Below are 14,101 nucleotides of genomic sequence, written 5' to 3' on the forward strand. Positions count from 1 at the left end.
TTTGATGCATAATCAAGAAAAATGTGAGTAGATGGGAAAATTTTGAAAATAATGTTTAAGGTATTTTCTGCACAGTTCATAAAACTTATTAACTGTTAGATGTGTAGAATCCAGGAGCATTTTTTATTGCTTATTTTTTTGTTGTTTTTTGGGAATGAAGCGTTGAACCCTGCAGCTCAAAAGAATTTACAGTTGCCTTCTAATCTGATTTTTACATACAGGTTTTTGTAAGAGATCTATAAAAAATGGAGCATTTGTTATGCCAGTGCTTATTTTGCTTTGTGTTTCAAGTTTCCTCTCTTTTAAGTAAGAAATGGCAAATAATTTCACTGATATTGGGTACTTTACTTGAGTTTTAAACAGGTGTAATAGTTTGATACTTTTGGCTTATAATTTATTTTTTGCTATGAGTATAAAGATATATTTTTAATTACTTACAGAAAAATGGTGGAAGCAGATCAGCCTGGGAAACTGTTCATAGGAGGCCTCCATGCTGACACCAATGAAAATTCTCTTGAAGTGGTATTTGGGAAATATGGTCACATTATGGAAGGTAATTTTTAGAACCAATATATGTATCTATTCAAAGCAAATGTGTATTAAACATACACCACTGGACAGCTAAGTTATAATGCTTTTTCTGTTTTTAACACATGAGCACTTTTTATTTAAGTTTCTACTTTTTATTAGGAAAGCACTGGGCAATGAGGGAAAGTGTACACCTTAGGGGCTCCTACTACTGAGAAGGGAAAAAAGCAGCGTTATTTTCTTCCCCCGACCCGTGCTTTGCAGCATGCAGGGTCTTAGTTACCTGACCAGGGATCAAGCCCACACCGAGTAGCATGCGGCATGTGGATCTTAGTTGCCTGAAGAGGGGTCAGACCCGTGTCCCCTGCATTGGGAAAGTGGAGTCTTATCCACTGGACCACCAGGGAAGTCCCAGGGCTTTTTAAATATACTGTGGTCATAGGACATGAAATGGGAAGAGATATGCTAATTGTAGAATGGTTGAAATTATTGACTCTATTTTTAAAATACTGGAAATGATATAAAATGGAAAGGGTTTTTTTGGTTTATGTGTTTTTGTTTTTTGTTTCAGTGTTAAGTAACTTTCAGGAGGTTGTTACTGTACTGTGTCCATAACATCAAATTGAGTTAAGGAGGCCTTATGAGAAATTGTCAAAGGATTGATTATTTTGAAAATATGAAAAGTTCAATTTTATGTGAAATTTTAAATTAAAAAGATTTATGTGTATTACAGTTATTTTGATGAAGGATCGGGTAACAAACAAGTCTAGAGGCTTTGCTTTTATTACTTTTGAGAATTCTGCAGATGCAAAGAATGCTGCCAAAGATATGAATGGAAAGGTAAGAGTCTTTTAATAATATTTTGTGTTCTCCATTTAATACTATTTCTAGATTGTTTCTCTTTTTTCTAATTTTTTAAACTAACATAATGCCATATAAGCCTTCACTCTCCTTTTTGTCACATAAGTACTGGATTGTCTGGTTGGAAAGAGATTGAAATTAACATTAGCTTTAACAATATATTTTAAACCCGTTTTAGCATTCAAACATAAAAGTAAATAAGTTTTAGCCTGTAGAGCTCTCCCCAATATCCCATACTGTTTCTGTTTTTTTTTTTGCTGTACGCGGGCCTCTCACTGTTGTGGCCTCTCCCGTTACATAGCACAGGCTCCGGACGTGCAGGCTCAGCATCCATGGCTCACGGGCCCAGCCGCTCCGCGGCATGTGGGATCCTCCCGGACCGGGGCACGAACCCGTGTTCCCTGCATCGGCAGGCGGACTCTCAACCACTGCGCCACCAAGGAAAACCCCCATACTGTTATTTTTAAGTCTCGGCGTTTTTTTTTGGTGGGGGAGCGGGTACGCGCGCCTCTCACTGTTGTGGCCTCTCCCGTTGTGGAGCACCGGCTCCGGACGTACAGGCTCAGCGGCCGTGGCTCACTGGCCCAGCCGCTCCGTGGCATGTGGGATCTTCCTGGACCAGGGCGCGAACCCGTGTACCCTGCATCGGCAGGCGGACTGTCAACCACTGCGCCCCCAGGGAAGCCCAAAACTGTACTTTTAATTGCATATTTGCTCCAAGATTTTTTTTATATTGTAGGTAATATTTTTCCCATTTTATATTGCAGGTAATATCTTTTTATATTCATCATACTGTGAATTGTTAATTGTTAAAATTACCTCCAGTGCTTCTCAGTTCTCATAGTGTGGAACACATACATTAATTCCCTTTTTCTATAGCTTGGTTTCTGGTATGCTGCAGGCACTTGGCACATGTTGACCCTTTTACTTTACTTTCATATTTTAAGGTATGGTAGTACCTAAAAGTTGACTTTGACTCATGATTTTATTTTGGGTGCAGAGATAAAGTTGCGTTATGAAGAACAGTTGATGGTGATCCGCCACCCCCATTTTCTTTGTTTTCAAGCACAAGAACGCGTAGTCTGTGTAGACATTAGTCTTCACTTCTTTATTCAACAGATATTTTATTGGCAGGCATTGATTTAGCAATTGATTAATGGTTGTGGGTAAGACAAAATACCTATTTTCTTGGACACTTGTGTTCTAGGGTGAAAGATGAGAAGCATACAAGTAAAAATAAATGCAATTTCATATGGAAAAATATTAAGGGAAATTAAGTAATTTCATTAGAGCTTAAGGGGAGTGGTGGACACTATTTCTATACATATAGATCTCACAATGTTATATCCTGAATGTTGGGAGGGAGGCAGCCATTCATAAGTCTATGGGAAATATTTTGGACCCAGAAACAGAAAAGGAGGCCCTAAGGTGGGAACACATGGCTGTTGAGGCTGTTTGTATTGGGCCAGGGCCCATCCATATCCACCAGAAGTCTTAGTAGGAATTCAGCATTTAAAATTGTTTTCCAAAAATAACATGAAACAGCTAGAGTGTTTTATGTAGAGCAATTATATGATGATTTGCATTATGTTTTCAAAAATTACTTTGGCATCTATAGAAGGTTAATTTAGGAAGCTGATGGAAGATTAAGAAATGTAAGCATTTCTGAAACATAAGAATATGAAGTAGTATTATAATAAGTTACTCTTTGGGGACATGTTTAAACAATTGAATAAGGCAAGAGATGTTAAGGACCAGATAAGTGCTCTATTTAAAAAAAAAACCAGGGAAATTATTAGAAGTAAATACAGAACAGCAATCATGTTGGAAAATTTTCTTTCTCTTAATATTTAATAAATGCTAAAAATAATTAGAGTAGGAATAACCATTTTGAATAATGGATAATTCTGTTATTCCAATGAAAAATTTTATTTTTTAAATGACACGTATACTTTTATATACCCTTGGGACACTGAAAACTTTGAATGGTAGAAGTACAGAAATGAAGTGAGTTTAGTTATCCATTATAGAAAATAAAAGGGTATATTCTCTCATGATAAGTGAGAGGTATTAATCTTCTTTTAATACCAGAGGACATTTCAGGGAGCTGTAACTGCCAATACATACACTTTGTGTTGGATGACTTACTGAAAGACTGTTACTAATTAAATCTCATTTATTTGGCACGGTGAAGGACACAATCATTTCAGAAGAAAATGTTTGCTTTGTGGAAAAAATACTGATCTTGAACTAGTGCAGTAGTAAATAAATTTGATGTAATGTTACTAATGTTATACTTAATCTTTTTAGTCTTTGGATGGAAAAGCAATTAAAGTAGAGCGAGCCAACAAACCATCTTTTGACAGCGGTGGTAAACAGAGACCGCAACCTCCTGCAAGAAACAGGGGCCATCTGAGAAATCCGAGACATGGAAGAGGAGGAAATGGAAGAGGAGGAAATGGAAGAGGAGGAAATGGAAGAAGACGAAATGGAAGAAGACGAAATGGAAGAAGAGGAAATGGAAGAGGAGGAAATGGAAGAGGAGGAAATGGAAGAGCAAGAGAGCATCCCTCACGTGGAGGACACTTGGGTAATGTTTTAAAATACAAGGCTGCAGCCATAGGACCGAAAAATCATAAGTTTAACTGTATAGAAACATCTCAGTTTTTATTCCATCCTTTATGAGCAAAGTAGTCTGTAAGAATTATTAGATGATGAATTACATTGATAGTCAGAAGTATTTCTAAGTTGTAAGGACTTATTGTAGTTATAAAATGACTTAACTAGATAATATGCAAAAAGTTAATCACCTTACAGGGAAATAGCATAAATTTTAAACTAAATTCAGTCTCTTTTACCATTATTACTAATTGCCTCTTTTCTTCAAGAAGTTTTCTACAGAGTGTACTACTATCGATCATACATTAGAATTTTTCATTTTAGGGCCAATAACTTTATATGAGTTTAAGTCAGTGATTCATTAATAATCTATTAGAAATACATTGATTAATTTTATTCTGAGAGTAGACTTATTGCATCATAAAAATACTAGAGAATCTTGAAAACTACACCACGGAAAATAAAAGTCACTCAGAATATCCACAATTCAGGGATAAACACTTCATATTTTAGGTTTCACCTTGCAGTATTTGTCTTAAGTGTATGTGTTCAGAAATCTAAGCAAATCTCCATTGTCATTTTGATATGAGGCTTTCCTCCCTGGGTCTGTTGTTTGCATTTGGGGGAAAATACCTTAGGGAAATAAATAGGGCTTTAGATTCTAAAAGGTGTCTTTGATTCAGGAAAAGAGTAAAAACCTTTGCTTCAGAAACATGTATGTTTTCTTTCTGTGTGTATTAGAGGAGAAAGTCGTTGAAAATATATTTTTTGAATTTTTTCAGAGAAGTTTTCTACTTAGTAAGAAAAGGAGGAAAAGCACTTTGTATTTCAAAAACTTCCATATATTTAACAACCTTTGCTTCACCTATTAACCATAACCAGTCTTCAGAAATAAAACATTTGGTTTCTTTTTGTGTTAATTAGATGTGTGAATTTTAGGAAATGTTTTTTGAAAGTTCAGTTAAAGGGTGTGCCCATTTTAAGATAACATAGTTTTGTTCTTTTCCCCCTAACTTGATCTTGAGAAAAGTTTACCAGTTCGTATTCTGCCATGTGTAAGAATACTCATTTTTTCTTGCCTGTGGCACTACAGGGGAATTGGAATATATCTAAGCATCTTTCTGGTTAGAAAGGTAAAACATAAATTTTCAGTATTTAATGTGCATTTCTTAAATACTATTAAAATTGAACGCAACATAGCCCTTTTCACTGAAAAATCAACATTAAGAGTTGATCTGTGAATAACACAGGCTTGAACTGTGGGTCAACTTACAAGCAGATTTTTTTTTCAATAAATACATAGTACATCACTACGTGATCCAAGGTTGGTTGAATCCATGGATGCAGAACTAGGGATACTGGGCCAACTGTAAAGTTATAAGCAGATATTCTCCTGCAAAGGGGGTTGTTTGTATGTATATACTTAACTGTTAGGTAATGCATTTTTTATTCATCTTTTTTATTTTTAATGTTTTGATCTATACCTAGGATGGAGCGGCTGGGCCCATGGGCCATGGCCGCTGAGCCTGCGCGTCCAAAGCCTGTGCTCTGCAACGGGAAAGGCCACAACCGTGAGAGGCCCACGTACCGCAAAAAAAAAAAAAAGCTTCCTTGACACCAGAATTATATAACTAATAACTTATCATCTTCCTCCTAAACTGATCAAAGTTCAGGGTTACATTTAATTTATCCAGGTTTTTCTGTACTCTCTTTCTTTTCCCCAAACTGCTTTCATACCAGTGGTTCTTGAATTTCTTCCTAGATTTTCCAAACTGACTTTTACAGTAAGTCTTTGAACTGTACTAACTTATGTGTCATATGAGCAAACAATCTTACTGGTTTAGACAAATATGAAAGCTGAAGACTGGGGTAATTGTTTAGTGAAAATTTATAACAATAAGTGAAACTTGACCAATGAAAAAATGTTGATTCTAGTTAACTAAAAAGATTTCATTTAAACACAGGTTGTGGTGGATATACTCCTAGTCTCAATGCGAGTTCTTCCAGGGGACCCTTTCCAGTTAAAAGAGGACCATCTTCGAGAAGTGGAGGTCCTCCTCCTAAAAGATCTGCTCAAAGACCAAGCAGTAGTGGGATGGGAAGACAAGGTAAATGCTATGTAATGCAGAGGCAGTTGATTCTTATTAATGAAAGTGAGCTATTTTAAACAGAATGTTTAAGCAAAATGGAAAGTGAGAAGTATATGAACATGTTTACCAATCACTAATTTATTGATTGATTTGTGGTTGGGAAATAATCTTTTAGTTTCTAATTATACATGTAGTAGGTGATTAGCAGTGCAGTGGGGAAAACATTGCTTGTATGTCCATGTTTGCTATAGAATTCCTCTTAATTTAAGTTGTTGCTAACACTTTTTGGTTAGTAGGCTTCTTTATCACATAGTTTCAATATCAGAATTTTCATGAAAACTATGTCCTGTGAGAGAATGTTCTGGTCTGTAGAGTAGTTTAGCTATGTATATTGGCCACCTGGTTTTTAATTTAATTATTATAAACAATAACTGAAACTTGCCATATGAACTGTAGTTTGTGCTCTTAACTTTTTTAGCACTGTTTTCTGATCCTTAATATGGTACGGACTTGAAACAGTCATTTTCAAATTGCCATTTTATGTGTAGAATATTAATGAAGCCAAATGTAGCACGGTATTGACTTCAAAATACAACAGAAGCTAAGAAGCCTACCCTTTCCATTATTAGATGGTTAGCCTAATGAACAAACAAGAGAAGAGAACAAACAACGTCCTAGTGACCTCTAGGAATTAGGAATAAGAATTAACACATGAAGAGAACATTATTTATGGGAGATAGTTTCATATTTTGGAAGTGGTACAGTGTTTTTCAAATGAGCCCTTTATTGCTAATAAACAATAGAAGTCACTGTTGCTATCATCATAAAAGGTCAATAATTAAGGTTGTACACATAAAGGAGAGAGCCAACCACTTGGTGATTGAATATGTGACAGTAGTTACCAAAAATTAATTATTTGCTCAAATTTTGAGAAGTTTTCCCTACTGCTGGTAATTTAAAGGGTATGTGAAATGTATAGGGAACGGGAGGTGTACCGAAAATAAAATGTTCAGTGGTATCATTTAAAGGGAAACAAAAATGTGCATAAATGGAATTTTAGAAGGAGTAGTTTTTTAAAATGATTTTGGAGAGAGGAAGGATATCAGACTTTTGAATTTTTCCTGGAAACATTACTGTCAATTTTGAGATACTTAAACACAAGCATTTTTAAATTAAAGGCTCAGTATCACGTGGAAGACATTATGGAGCTTCTCCTCACAGAGAGCCAGTCTCTTTTCGGAGAGTTGGCTATATGTCACGAAGAGATGGTGGTTATGCTACTAAAGATAGGTAAGAAGAAACACAGTATATGAATTAAGCCATGGTTAATTTTGTTGTTCTTGCTGAAATTTACCTAACACAAAATTGAACATTTAAAAGTGAACAATTCAGTAACATTTAGTACACTTAACAGTGTTATGCAACCACCAGCTCTGCTCAGTTCCAAAACATTTCATTACCCCAAAATAAAATTAATAAGCAGTCACTCCCATTTTCTCCCGCCTTGTCCCTGGTAGGTGCCCATCTGTGTCCTTATCTATGAATTTATCTAATCCTGAATATATCATACTAATGGAATCAAACACTATGTGACCTTTATTACCCAGCTTTCCCTTAGCATAAATGTTTTCAAGGATCATTCATGCTGTAGCATGAATCACTACTTCTGATCTTTTTTTTTTTTTGGCTGACTAAATATTCCATTTTATGTGTGGTTAACATGGTTTGTTTATCCATCTGTGTGGGTTATTCCCATCATAGTGCTGTCATGAATACTCCTGTACAAGCATTTGGGTACCTGTATTCAATTCTTTTTGAGTGTATATATACTTAGGAGTGGAATTCCTGGGACATATAGTAATTCTTTAATTTTTTAAGGAACTGCTAATCTTTTCCACAGAGCCTGTACTATTTTACATTTCTGCCACGCACATACATGATTTGTTTCTCTGCATCTGCACCAGCACTTGATATATTCTGTTTGTTTTTTTTAAATTATAGCCAGTCTGATAGGTGCAAAGTAGATATTTCATTTTGGTTTTGAATTGCATTTCCATAATAAATACGTTGAGCAGCTTTTCATGTCCTTGTTGGTTATTGTGTATCTTCCTTGAACAAAGGTATATTCAAGTCCTTTGCCCGTTTAAAATTTTTTGTCTTTCTGTTGTCTGAATTCTTTATATATTCTGGATATTATAAGTTGCATTTAAAATTTTATCTGCTTTATTTAACTTATTCAAGCAGAGCTTATCCAAGCTCCCGAGACAGCAAGGATTATACTCCACCACGTAGAGTCAATGCATACCGTTATTATGGACATTCAAGTTCTTGGAATGATCATCCCTCTGGGGAACATAGGTAATATAAAGTTTTGTGTTTTTATCAAATAAAAACATTCTTTTAAATTATGTGATCGTGACACGTAATTTAAATCTATGACATTCTTTTAAATTTAGGGATCGTGATGGCTGTGGTGGAAGTCGTGATAGAGATTATTCTGAATATCGAAGTGGAAGGTCTTACAGGGATTCATGTGGGAGTTACGGTAAGAGTCCAGTTACAACCTGTAAATCATAGAATTAGACTTAACCAGATCGTTGTTTACTCTAATTTTACTTCCATTCCTCAAAGGTAAAACTATGTTTAGCATGGCCTTTTTGATAAATTAAAGACCTTTGAATTATTTTCTTAATAGCTCACTTAAAATGCAATGAAGGGTAAATTGACAGTCTCATCTTTTCTTCTCATTACAGAAAAACTATTTTAACATTTTTCTTTTTTTTTTTGCGGTACACGGGCCTCTCACCGTTGTGGCCTCTCCCGCTGCGGAGCACAGGCTCCGGACGTGCAGGCCCAGTGGCCGTGGCCCACGGTCCCAGCCGCTCCGCGGCATGTGGGATCCTCCCAGGCCGGGGCACGAACCCGTGTCCCCTGCATCGGCAGGCGGACTCTCAACCACTGCCCCACCAGGGAAGCCCCTATTTTAACATTTTCAAATAATCAGTAGAGTGCTATTAAAAGTATGAAGCATAGGAACATTATGAAGGTGAGAATTTCAGTCCATTTTCAGAAAATAACATTTACTTTAAAATAAACTACTTAGGCTGAAAAATATTGCTCGCTCTTTTAAATAAATGTGAAAGCCCTTCACTGTTGCTACATAGTTTATATTTTCATAGCAGAGACAGATAAAGCTTATCTTTTCAAATATTTAGCACTTTAAGTCATGTCATATGATACCAGAAAAATTTGTAATGTTTAAATTTAGTTTATGAATCATTAACTTCACAGGTGACTCCCGTGGTGCACCAGCAGCACAAAGGGCCCCTGTGACTTACGGTGGAAGCAGTCGCTATGATAGCAATACAACAGATGGATATGGAGGAGGTCCGGAAGGTTACTCAAGCAGCCAAAGTAATACTTATTCAAGTGGTCGTGAGCGTGGAAGACAAGAACAACCAGGGTTTCCACCCTCTGTGAATGGGGGCTACCTTGCTCCTCGTGACTCATACAGTAGCTCAGGTTGTGGGGCTTCCAGGGGAGGTTATGCGGGAAGCCAATATGAATGAGAGGGCCAAAGCAGATATTAAAAATAACACTCAGTTATGTACCAAATGTTCTTTACAAAGGAAAAGTTTAAGTTGGTTTCTTTAATTGATGCTTGAATACTACTAAAAGAAAAATGTTGGTTTGGGGGGAACAGGCATATATTAACTTTCCCTTTATGAATTTTCAGAGAAAATGACAACATGGAATTATTCAAAGTACTTTCATAGTTGTTAATGTTAGTTGAAAAGTAGAAGTTGTGTTTAAAATGTAATGCTCAGAATTTTCAGAGTAAAACAATTTCATGAAATATTTCTTGTTAATTATACTGCTGAGTTAAACAAGCATAAAACTTTTGTTTGGAGGATGAATTGTGCTGTTTGCCTAAACTTTTCCTTTGTGTCTTTGAACATGAATGTATTCAAAATTCAGCAATGTGTTATTTCTCCATCGCAAGCTGTGACTGTTTTCCAGTTAGGCTAAGCAAATTACATGTTCCTTTTTGAAAGCTTAAACATACAAAAGGTTTGAGAAGTCTCCAAAAAGGCTGAAAAACAATGTTTGCATTATTACTGACATTCTATGTGCCTTTATCCTTTTAAAGCAATAGTATAGGGCTTCCCTGGTGGCGCAGTGGTTGAGATTCTGCCTGCTAAAGCAGGGAACACGGGTTCGAGCCCTGGTCTGGGAGGATCCCACGTGCCGGGGGGCAGCTAGGCCCGTGAGCCACAACTACTGAGCCTGCGCGTCTGGAGCCTGTGCTCCGCAACCAAAAGAGGCCGCGATAGTGAGAGCCCCGCACACCGCGATGAAGAGTAGCCCCTGCTCGTCGCAGCTAGAGAAAGCCCTCGCACAGAAACGAAGACCCAACACAGCAAAAATAAATTAATTAATTAATAAACTCCTACCCCCAACATCTCCTTTAAAAAAAAAAAGCAATAGTATAAATGAAAGGAAAATTTACACATGTGAATGTAATGAGTTTAAGAATCTTGAGGTTAAGTATCTATTTTCTGATCCATATTCAAGTGGCAGATGACCAATGTGGGAATAATGATAATAAAACCAATTTTCCACTAAATGTAAATGGAACCAGTTAACTTTTCTGAGTATATATCTTAGTGAAAGTTAGTACCCCTGGATTGTAAAACATTGGGAAACGTTTTAAGTACTACTGTTTTTAACTTTATTTTGGCGTGCCTGTGCCAGTTGGAGCCAGGAGTTCCCGCTCCAAAATCAGAAAATCAGAATCTGGTTTGCCTCGGGACCTTTAACCACTGGGAGCTCTCAGAAAATGTACAAGGAAATGCATGGTGGCCGAAGTTGCTGGATACTTTTCTTCCAGGGGACAGAGAGCCCGAAGCTCTGTGGCATGAGAGGGGAGTGTCCGGCAAACCCAGCTCTTTGCTCGACTTGAATTCCTTTGCTCAAGAGCAGAAAAGCCACGCAGTGAAGAGCTCCGTCTGTGTCTGTCTGTCTCCCCTCTGTCTTTGTGTGTGTGTGTGTGTGTGGTGTGTGCGCGCGTTGTTGTTTCTGTATGTATCTGCTCCCTCCCTCTGTGGCCCACTCTCCTGGGATCCCCTCTGGATACTTAAACTCTCCAAGAATTTCTACCTTGCCTGGCACCAAAAGACCTCTCCTCATGTGTGATTGGCACCCACGGGTTCTCGGACTTTGTGTGACCACACGTTTGCATAGTGCCTTTCAAACGCTTGAGTGGCAGGCAGAAATTGCCTTTCTGCTAGCCAACATAAGGTGACAAGCGTCCCTCCGGGAACGGACATTGACACATGGCACAAGACGAAGTTGACTTGGCCATTCTGTCTTTTGAGAGACCGAGAGAGGGAGACACTCTTTGGTGACACTGGGGAACGCCAGAAACTTTATTTGGACACGTGCGCACACACTGAGGTGCTGAGGACTGCACCCAGTCGAGGGCCACCATGCACGCATGCATGCCTTCACCACTGCCAACCCGAGGATGTGAATTTTGCCGACCCTAAGGATGCCCTGTGAAAGTGGTTCTGCTCTCGTCCACCTTCCAAATGAGATCACATCCCAGCCCAGCCCTTCGCCCCAGTCTTGTGGGACAGGGGAGCAGGGGCAGAATCCAGCTAAGCCATCACGGCCATACTCCTGAGCCACAAGGGTTGTCAGAACATTAGAGTGATGTCTTAAACCAGCAAAATCAGTGTGAGGCAGTCAGTTATGCCTCGGTGTGGGTCGGTGTGCCAAACCTTATGAAACAAAGGCCAGGTGTTTCTCAAGGGCCTACACAGGGGTGGGGGAAAGGTTGCTCGTGCACTGGAGAAGGAGATAAAGGTGGCTGTAGCTGAGATGGGAGTGGGGCTGGAGGGTGGGTCTTTCCTCTTTGGGCCTGGGCATCGGGCCCTTTATGATTCTCATGTACTTTACATCCTCCCTGTCCTTCCACAGGTGCTTTCTTCCTCCCTCTAGTCTCAGCCCCTGGTCGAGGGTGCTGGCGTGTGATGCCACTTACACTTTGCTCCACGGGTGGTATCTCTGGGCTGGATTCCCTGGCTTGGGGGCTTCAACTGGCCCACAGTTTACGTACGTTCTATGAGCTCTTTAAGCTTTTCCACGTCCCCGCGTCCATCCCAACGTCCACGCATGCATGACAGTAGTCATGTCTATTCCTGAGCACGCACGTGCACACACGTGCCCCCCCCACTCCCCCCCCACACACACCACACACGGGCAGGTACCTATGCAGAACTCTACACGTACGTGTTCCCAGGAGAAAGGATTTTGGTCAGCGCCCCCTTGTTTACTGTTCCAGTTGTTTTCTGTCCCCCGCCTCCCCTCTGTGGATCTAGCCCACGTGCACATTGAGCTCCACGGGTTGTTCTTGGAACGACTGCCCTGCCTGTGGGACAGTGTGGTTCAAAGTGAGTGCAGTGGGAGGCTGAGTCACGTGCACCTGTGTGCTGTTTCCTCCCGGTTGCCTTCGACAGTGTGACCGTGGGGAGCACGCAGGCTCGATTCCATTCCCCGTGCCCCTGTCTGTGGCACCATACAGGAAGACAAGGTCCTGGGGGCCCAGCCGACTTGGGACACGCTTTCCTCTTCCCTCAGCTGTCAGGTTGGTTCGCGTGTCCCCGGGTCGCCTGCTTAGAGAGGTGCTCCAGGGCTCCCTTTGCTCTGTAGGTGTTTGCCCTCAGCTGGTTTCTCTTTCCCCCTCAGGCAGCTGTGGGAGGCCACGGGGAACCAGGTCGTGGCTACGTGTGTGCTACAATGTCCTGAAGGTGGATGCAGCACTTGGGTGAAGAAATTAGGCTCTGAAGGAGAGGCTGAAAAGAGGAGGTGGGCTCCCTTCCCGTCTGCCCTGTTTACTGCTAAACACGCACAGGGCCCCCACCCTGATGGCCACCCTGGGAATCTTGCCTGCCCCGGGGGCCAGCGTCAACCCGTCCCTGGTGCAGAAAGCAGCACCCTCTTCATTCGCCGGGAGGCCCTCTGCCCACTCGGGGTCTCACTGACTTCGTCAAGGACAAGGCTACCTTTCCGTTCCTGTCGGTAGCTCTGTGTTGGCCGAGCCTACCGCTCGGCTGTAGGTCCGCTGACCCCCTGCTAACGGGTTGGCCAGGTGACACCGAAGAGCCTGACTTAGAAGCCAGGGGCCCTGCCAGTGTCACCTGGGGCAGACCTCCTTCAGGTTCTGTGTGATACACAGAGAGAATGTGCCCCCAGCGGCACTGGGCAGAGACGTGCCAGGAGAGAAGGGCATAGGGACCGGAGGATGTGATCGCTTTAGACAGGCAGCGAGGCGGGATATCTGACAGAGGGGCTCCTGGCCACAGTCAGAGAAAGAGACACGAGCTCATGCGCGGAAATGGCAGGGCCCCCAACACGGGCAGGGCCGAGCTTAGAAGCTGCCTCGCAAGGGACAAGGACACCAAGACCCTGGCCGACTTCAACACAGAAACCGTCTTCACAGAGATGGAGCCTGCGTGCTCCCTCCTGAGTGGATGAGGGAGATCCCCGCTGGACAAGAAGTCATACGTCTCAGGGCCCCGATAACCCGATATGCCAAGGGACGACGCGGTGAGGGACAGCATGGAGGATGTGGGCCCTCCACCTTGAACAACAGCTACAGGGGAAGCCCCGCGTGCCGTGCCCCAGCGGGGCTGACAGGTTTCCACCCTCAAAGTCGAAGCTTTGTTCCCCAGGGTGAATCTCAGTGAGGCGCATCCACTGGGTTGGACCACGAGGCCCCGGCGGTGGGCACCCGGGGCCACAGCGGGCAGTGTAAGCCTTCCTTCCCCACCGGGGGGTGGCCTGACCATTTCTGCCACATCGTGCCTGGGCAGGCGGGCCGCACCTGAACCCAGCCATGGCGCCTTACGCGTGGGTGGCCCAGGTCAAGCTGTGGGAGGACGCTGTCCAACCTTCCCTCTAGCCTTTCATCCTTGCCAGGCCCCTCCCAGCAGCGCTGA

The 14,101-nt window shown here is 41.4% G+C and overlaps 1 protein-coding gene across 1 annotated transcript; it reads left to right on the top strand.

Moving 5' to 3' along the window:
* Positions 1-444: 444 nt before the first annotated feature.
* Positions 445-12,908, top strand: LOC309978846 (uncharacterized protein; the record flags this gene model as incomplete). Its single annotated transcript, XM_082865491.1, has 7 exons — positions 445-553; positions 1,262-1,368; positions 3,700-3,760; positions 5,995-6,116; positions 7,277-7,388; positions 8,555-8,643; positions 12,849-12,908. 7 exons carry the CDS (start codon positions 445-447, stop codon positions 12,906-12,908), a joined length of 660 nt encoding a protein of 219 aa, XP_082721617.1.
* Between the last annotated feature and the right edge of the window lie 1,193 nt (positions 12,909-14,101).

Source organism: Leucopleurus acutus (assembly GCF_964270905.1).
Source record: "Leucopleurus acutus genome assembly, chromosome: Y".
NCBI classification, from domain to species: domain Eukaryota; kingdom Metazoa; phylum Chordata; class Mammalia; order Artiodactyla; family Delphinidae; genus Leucopleurus; species Leucopleurus acutus.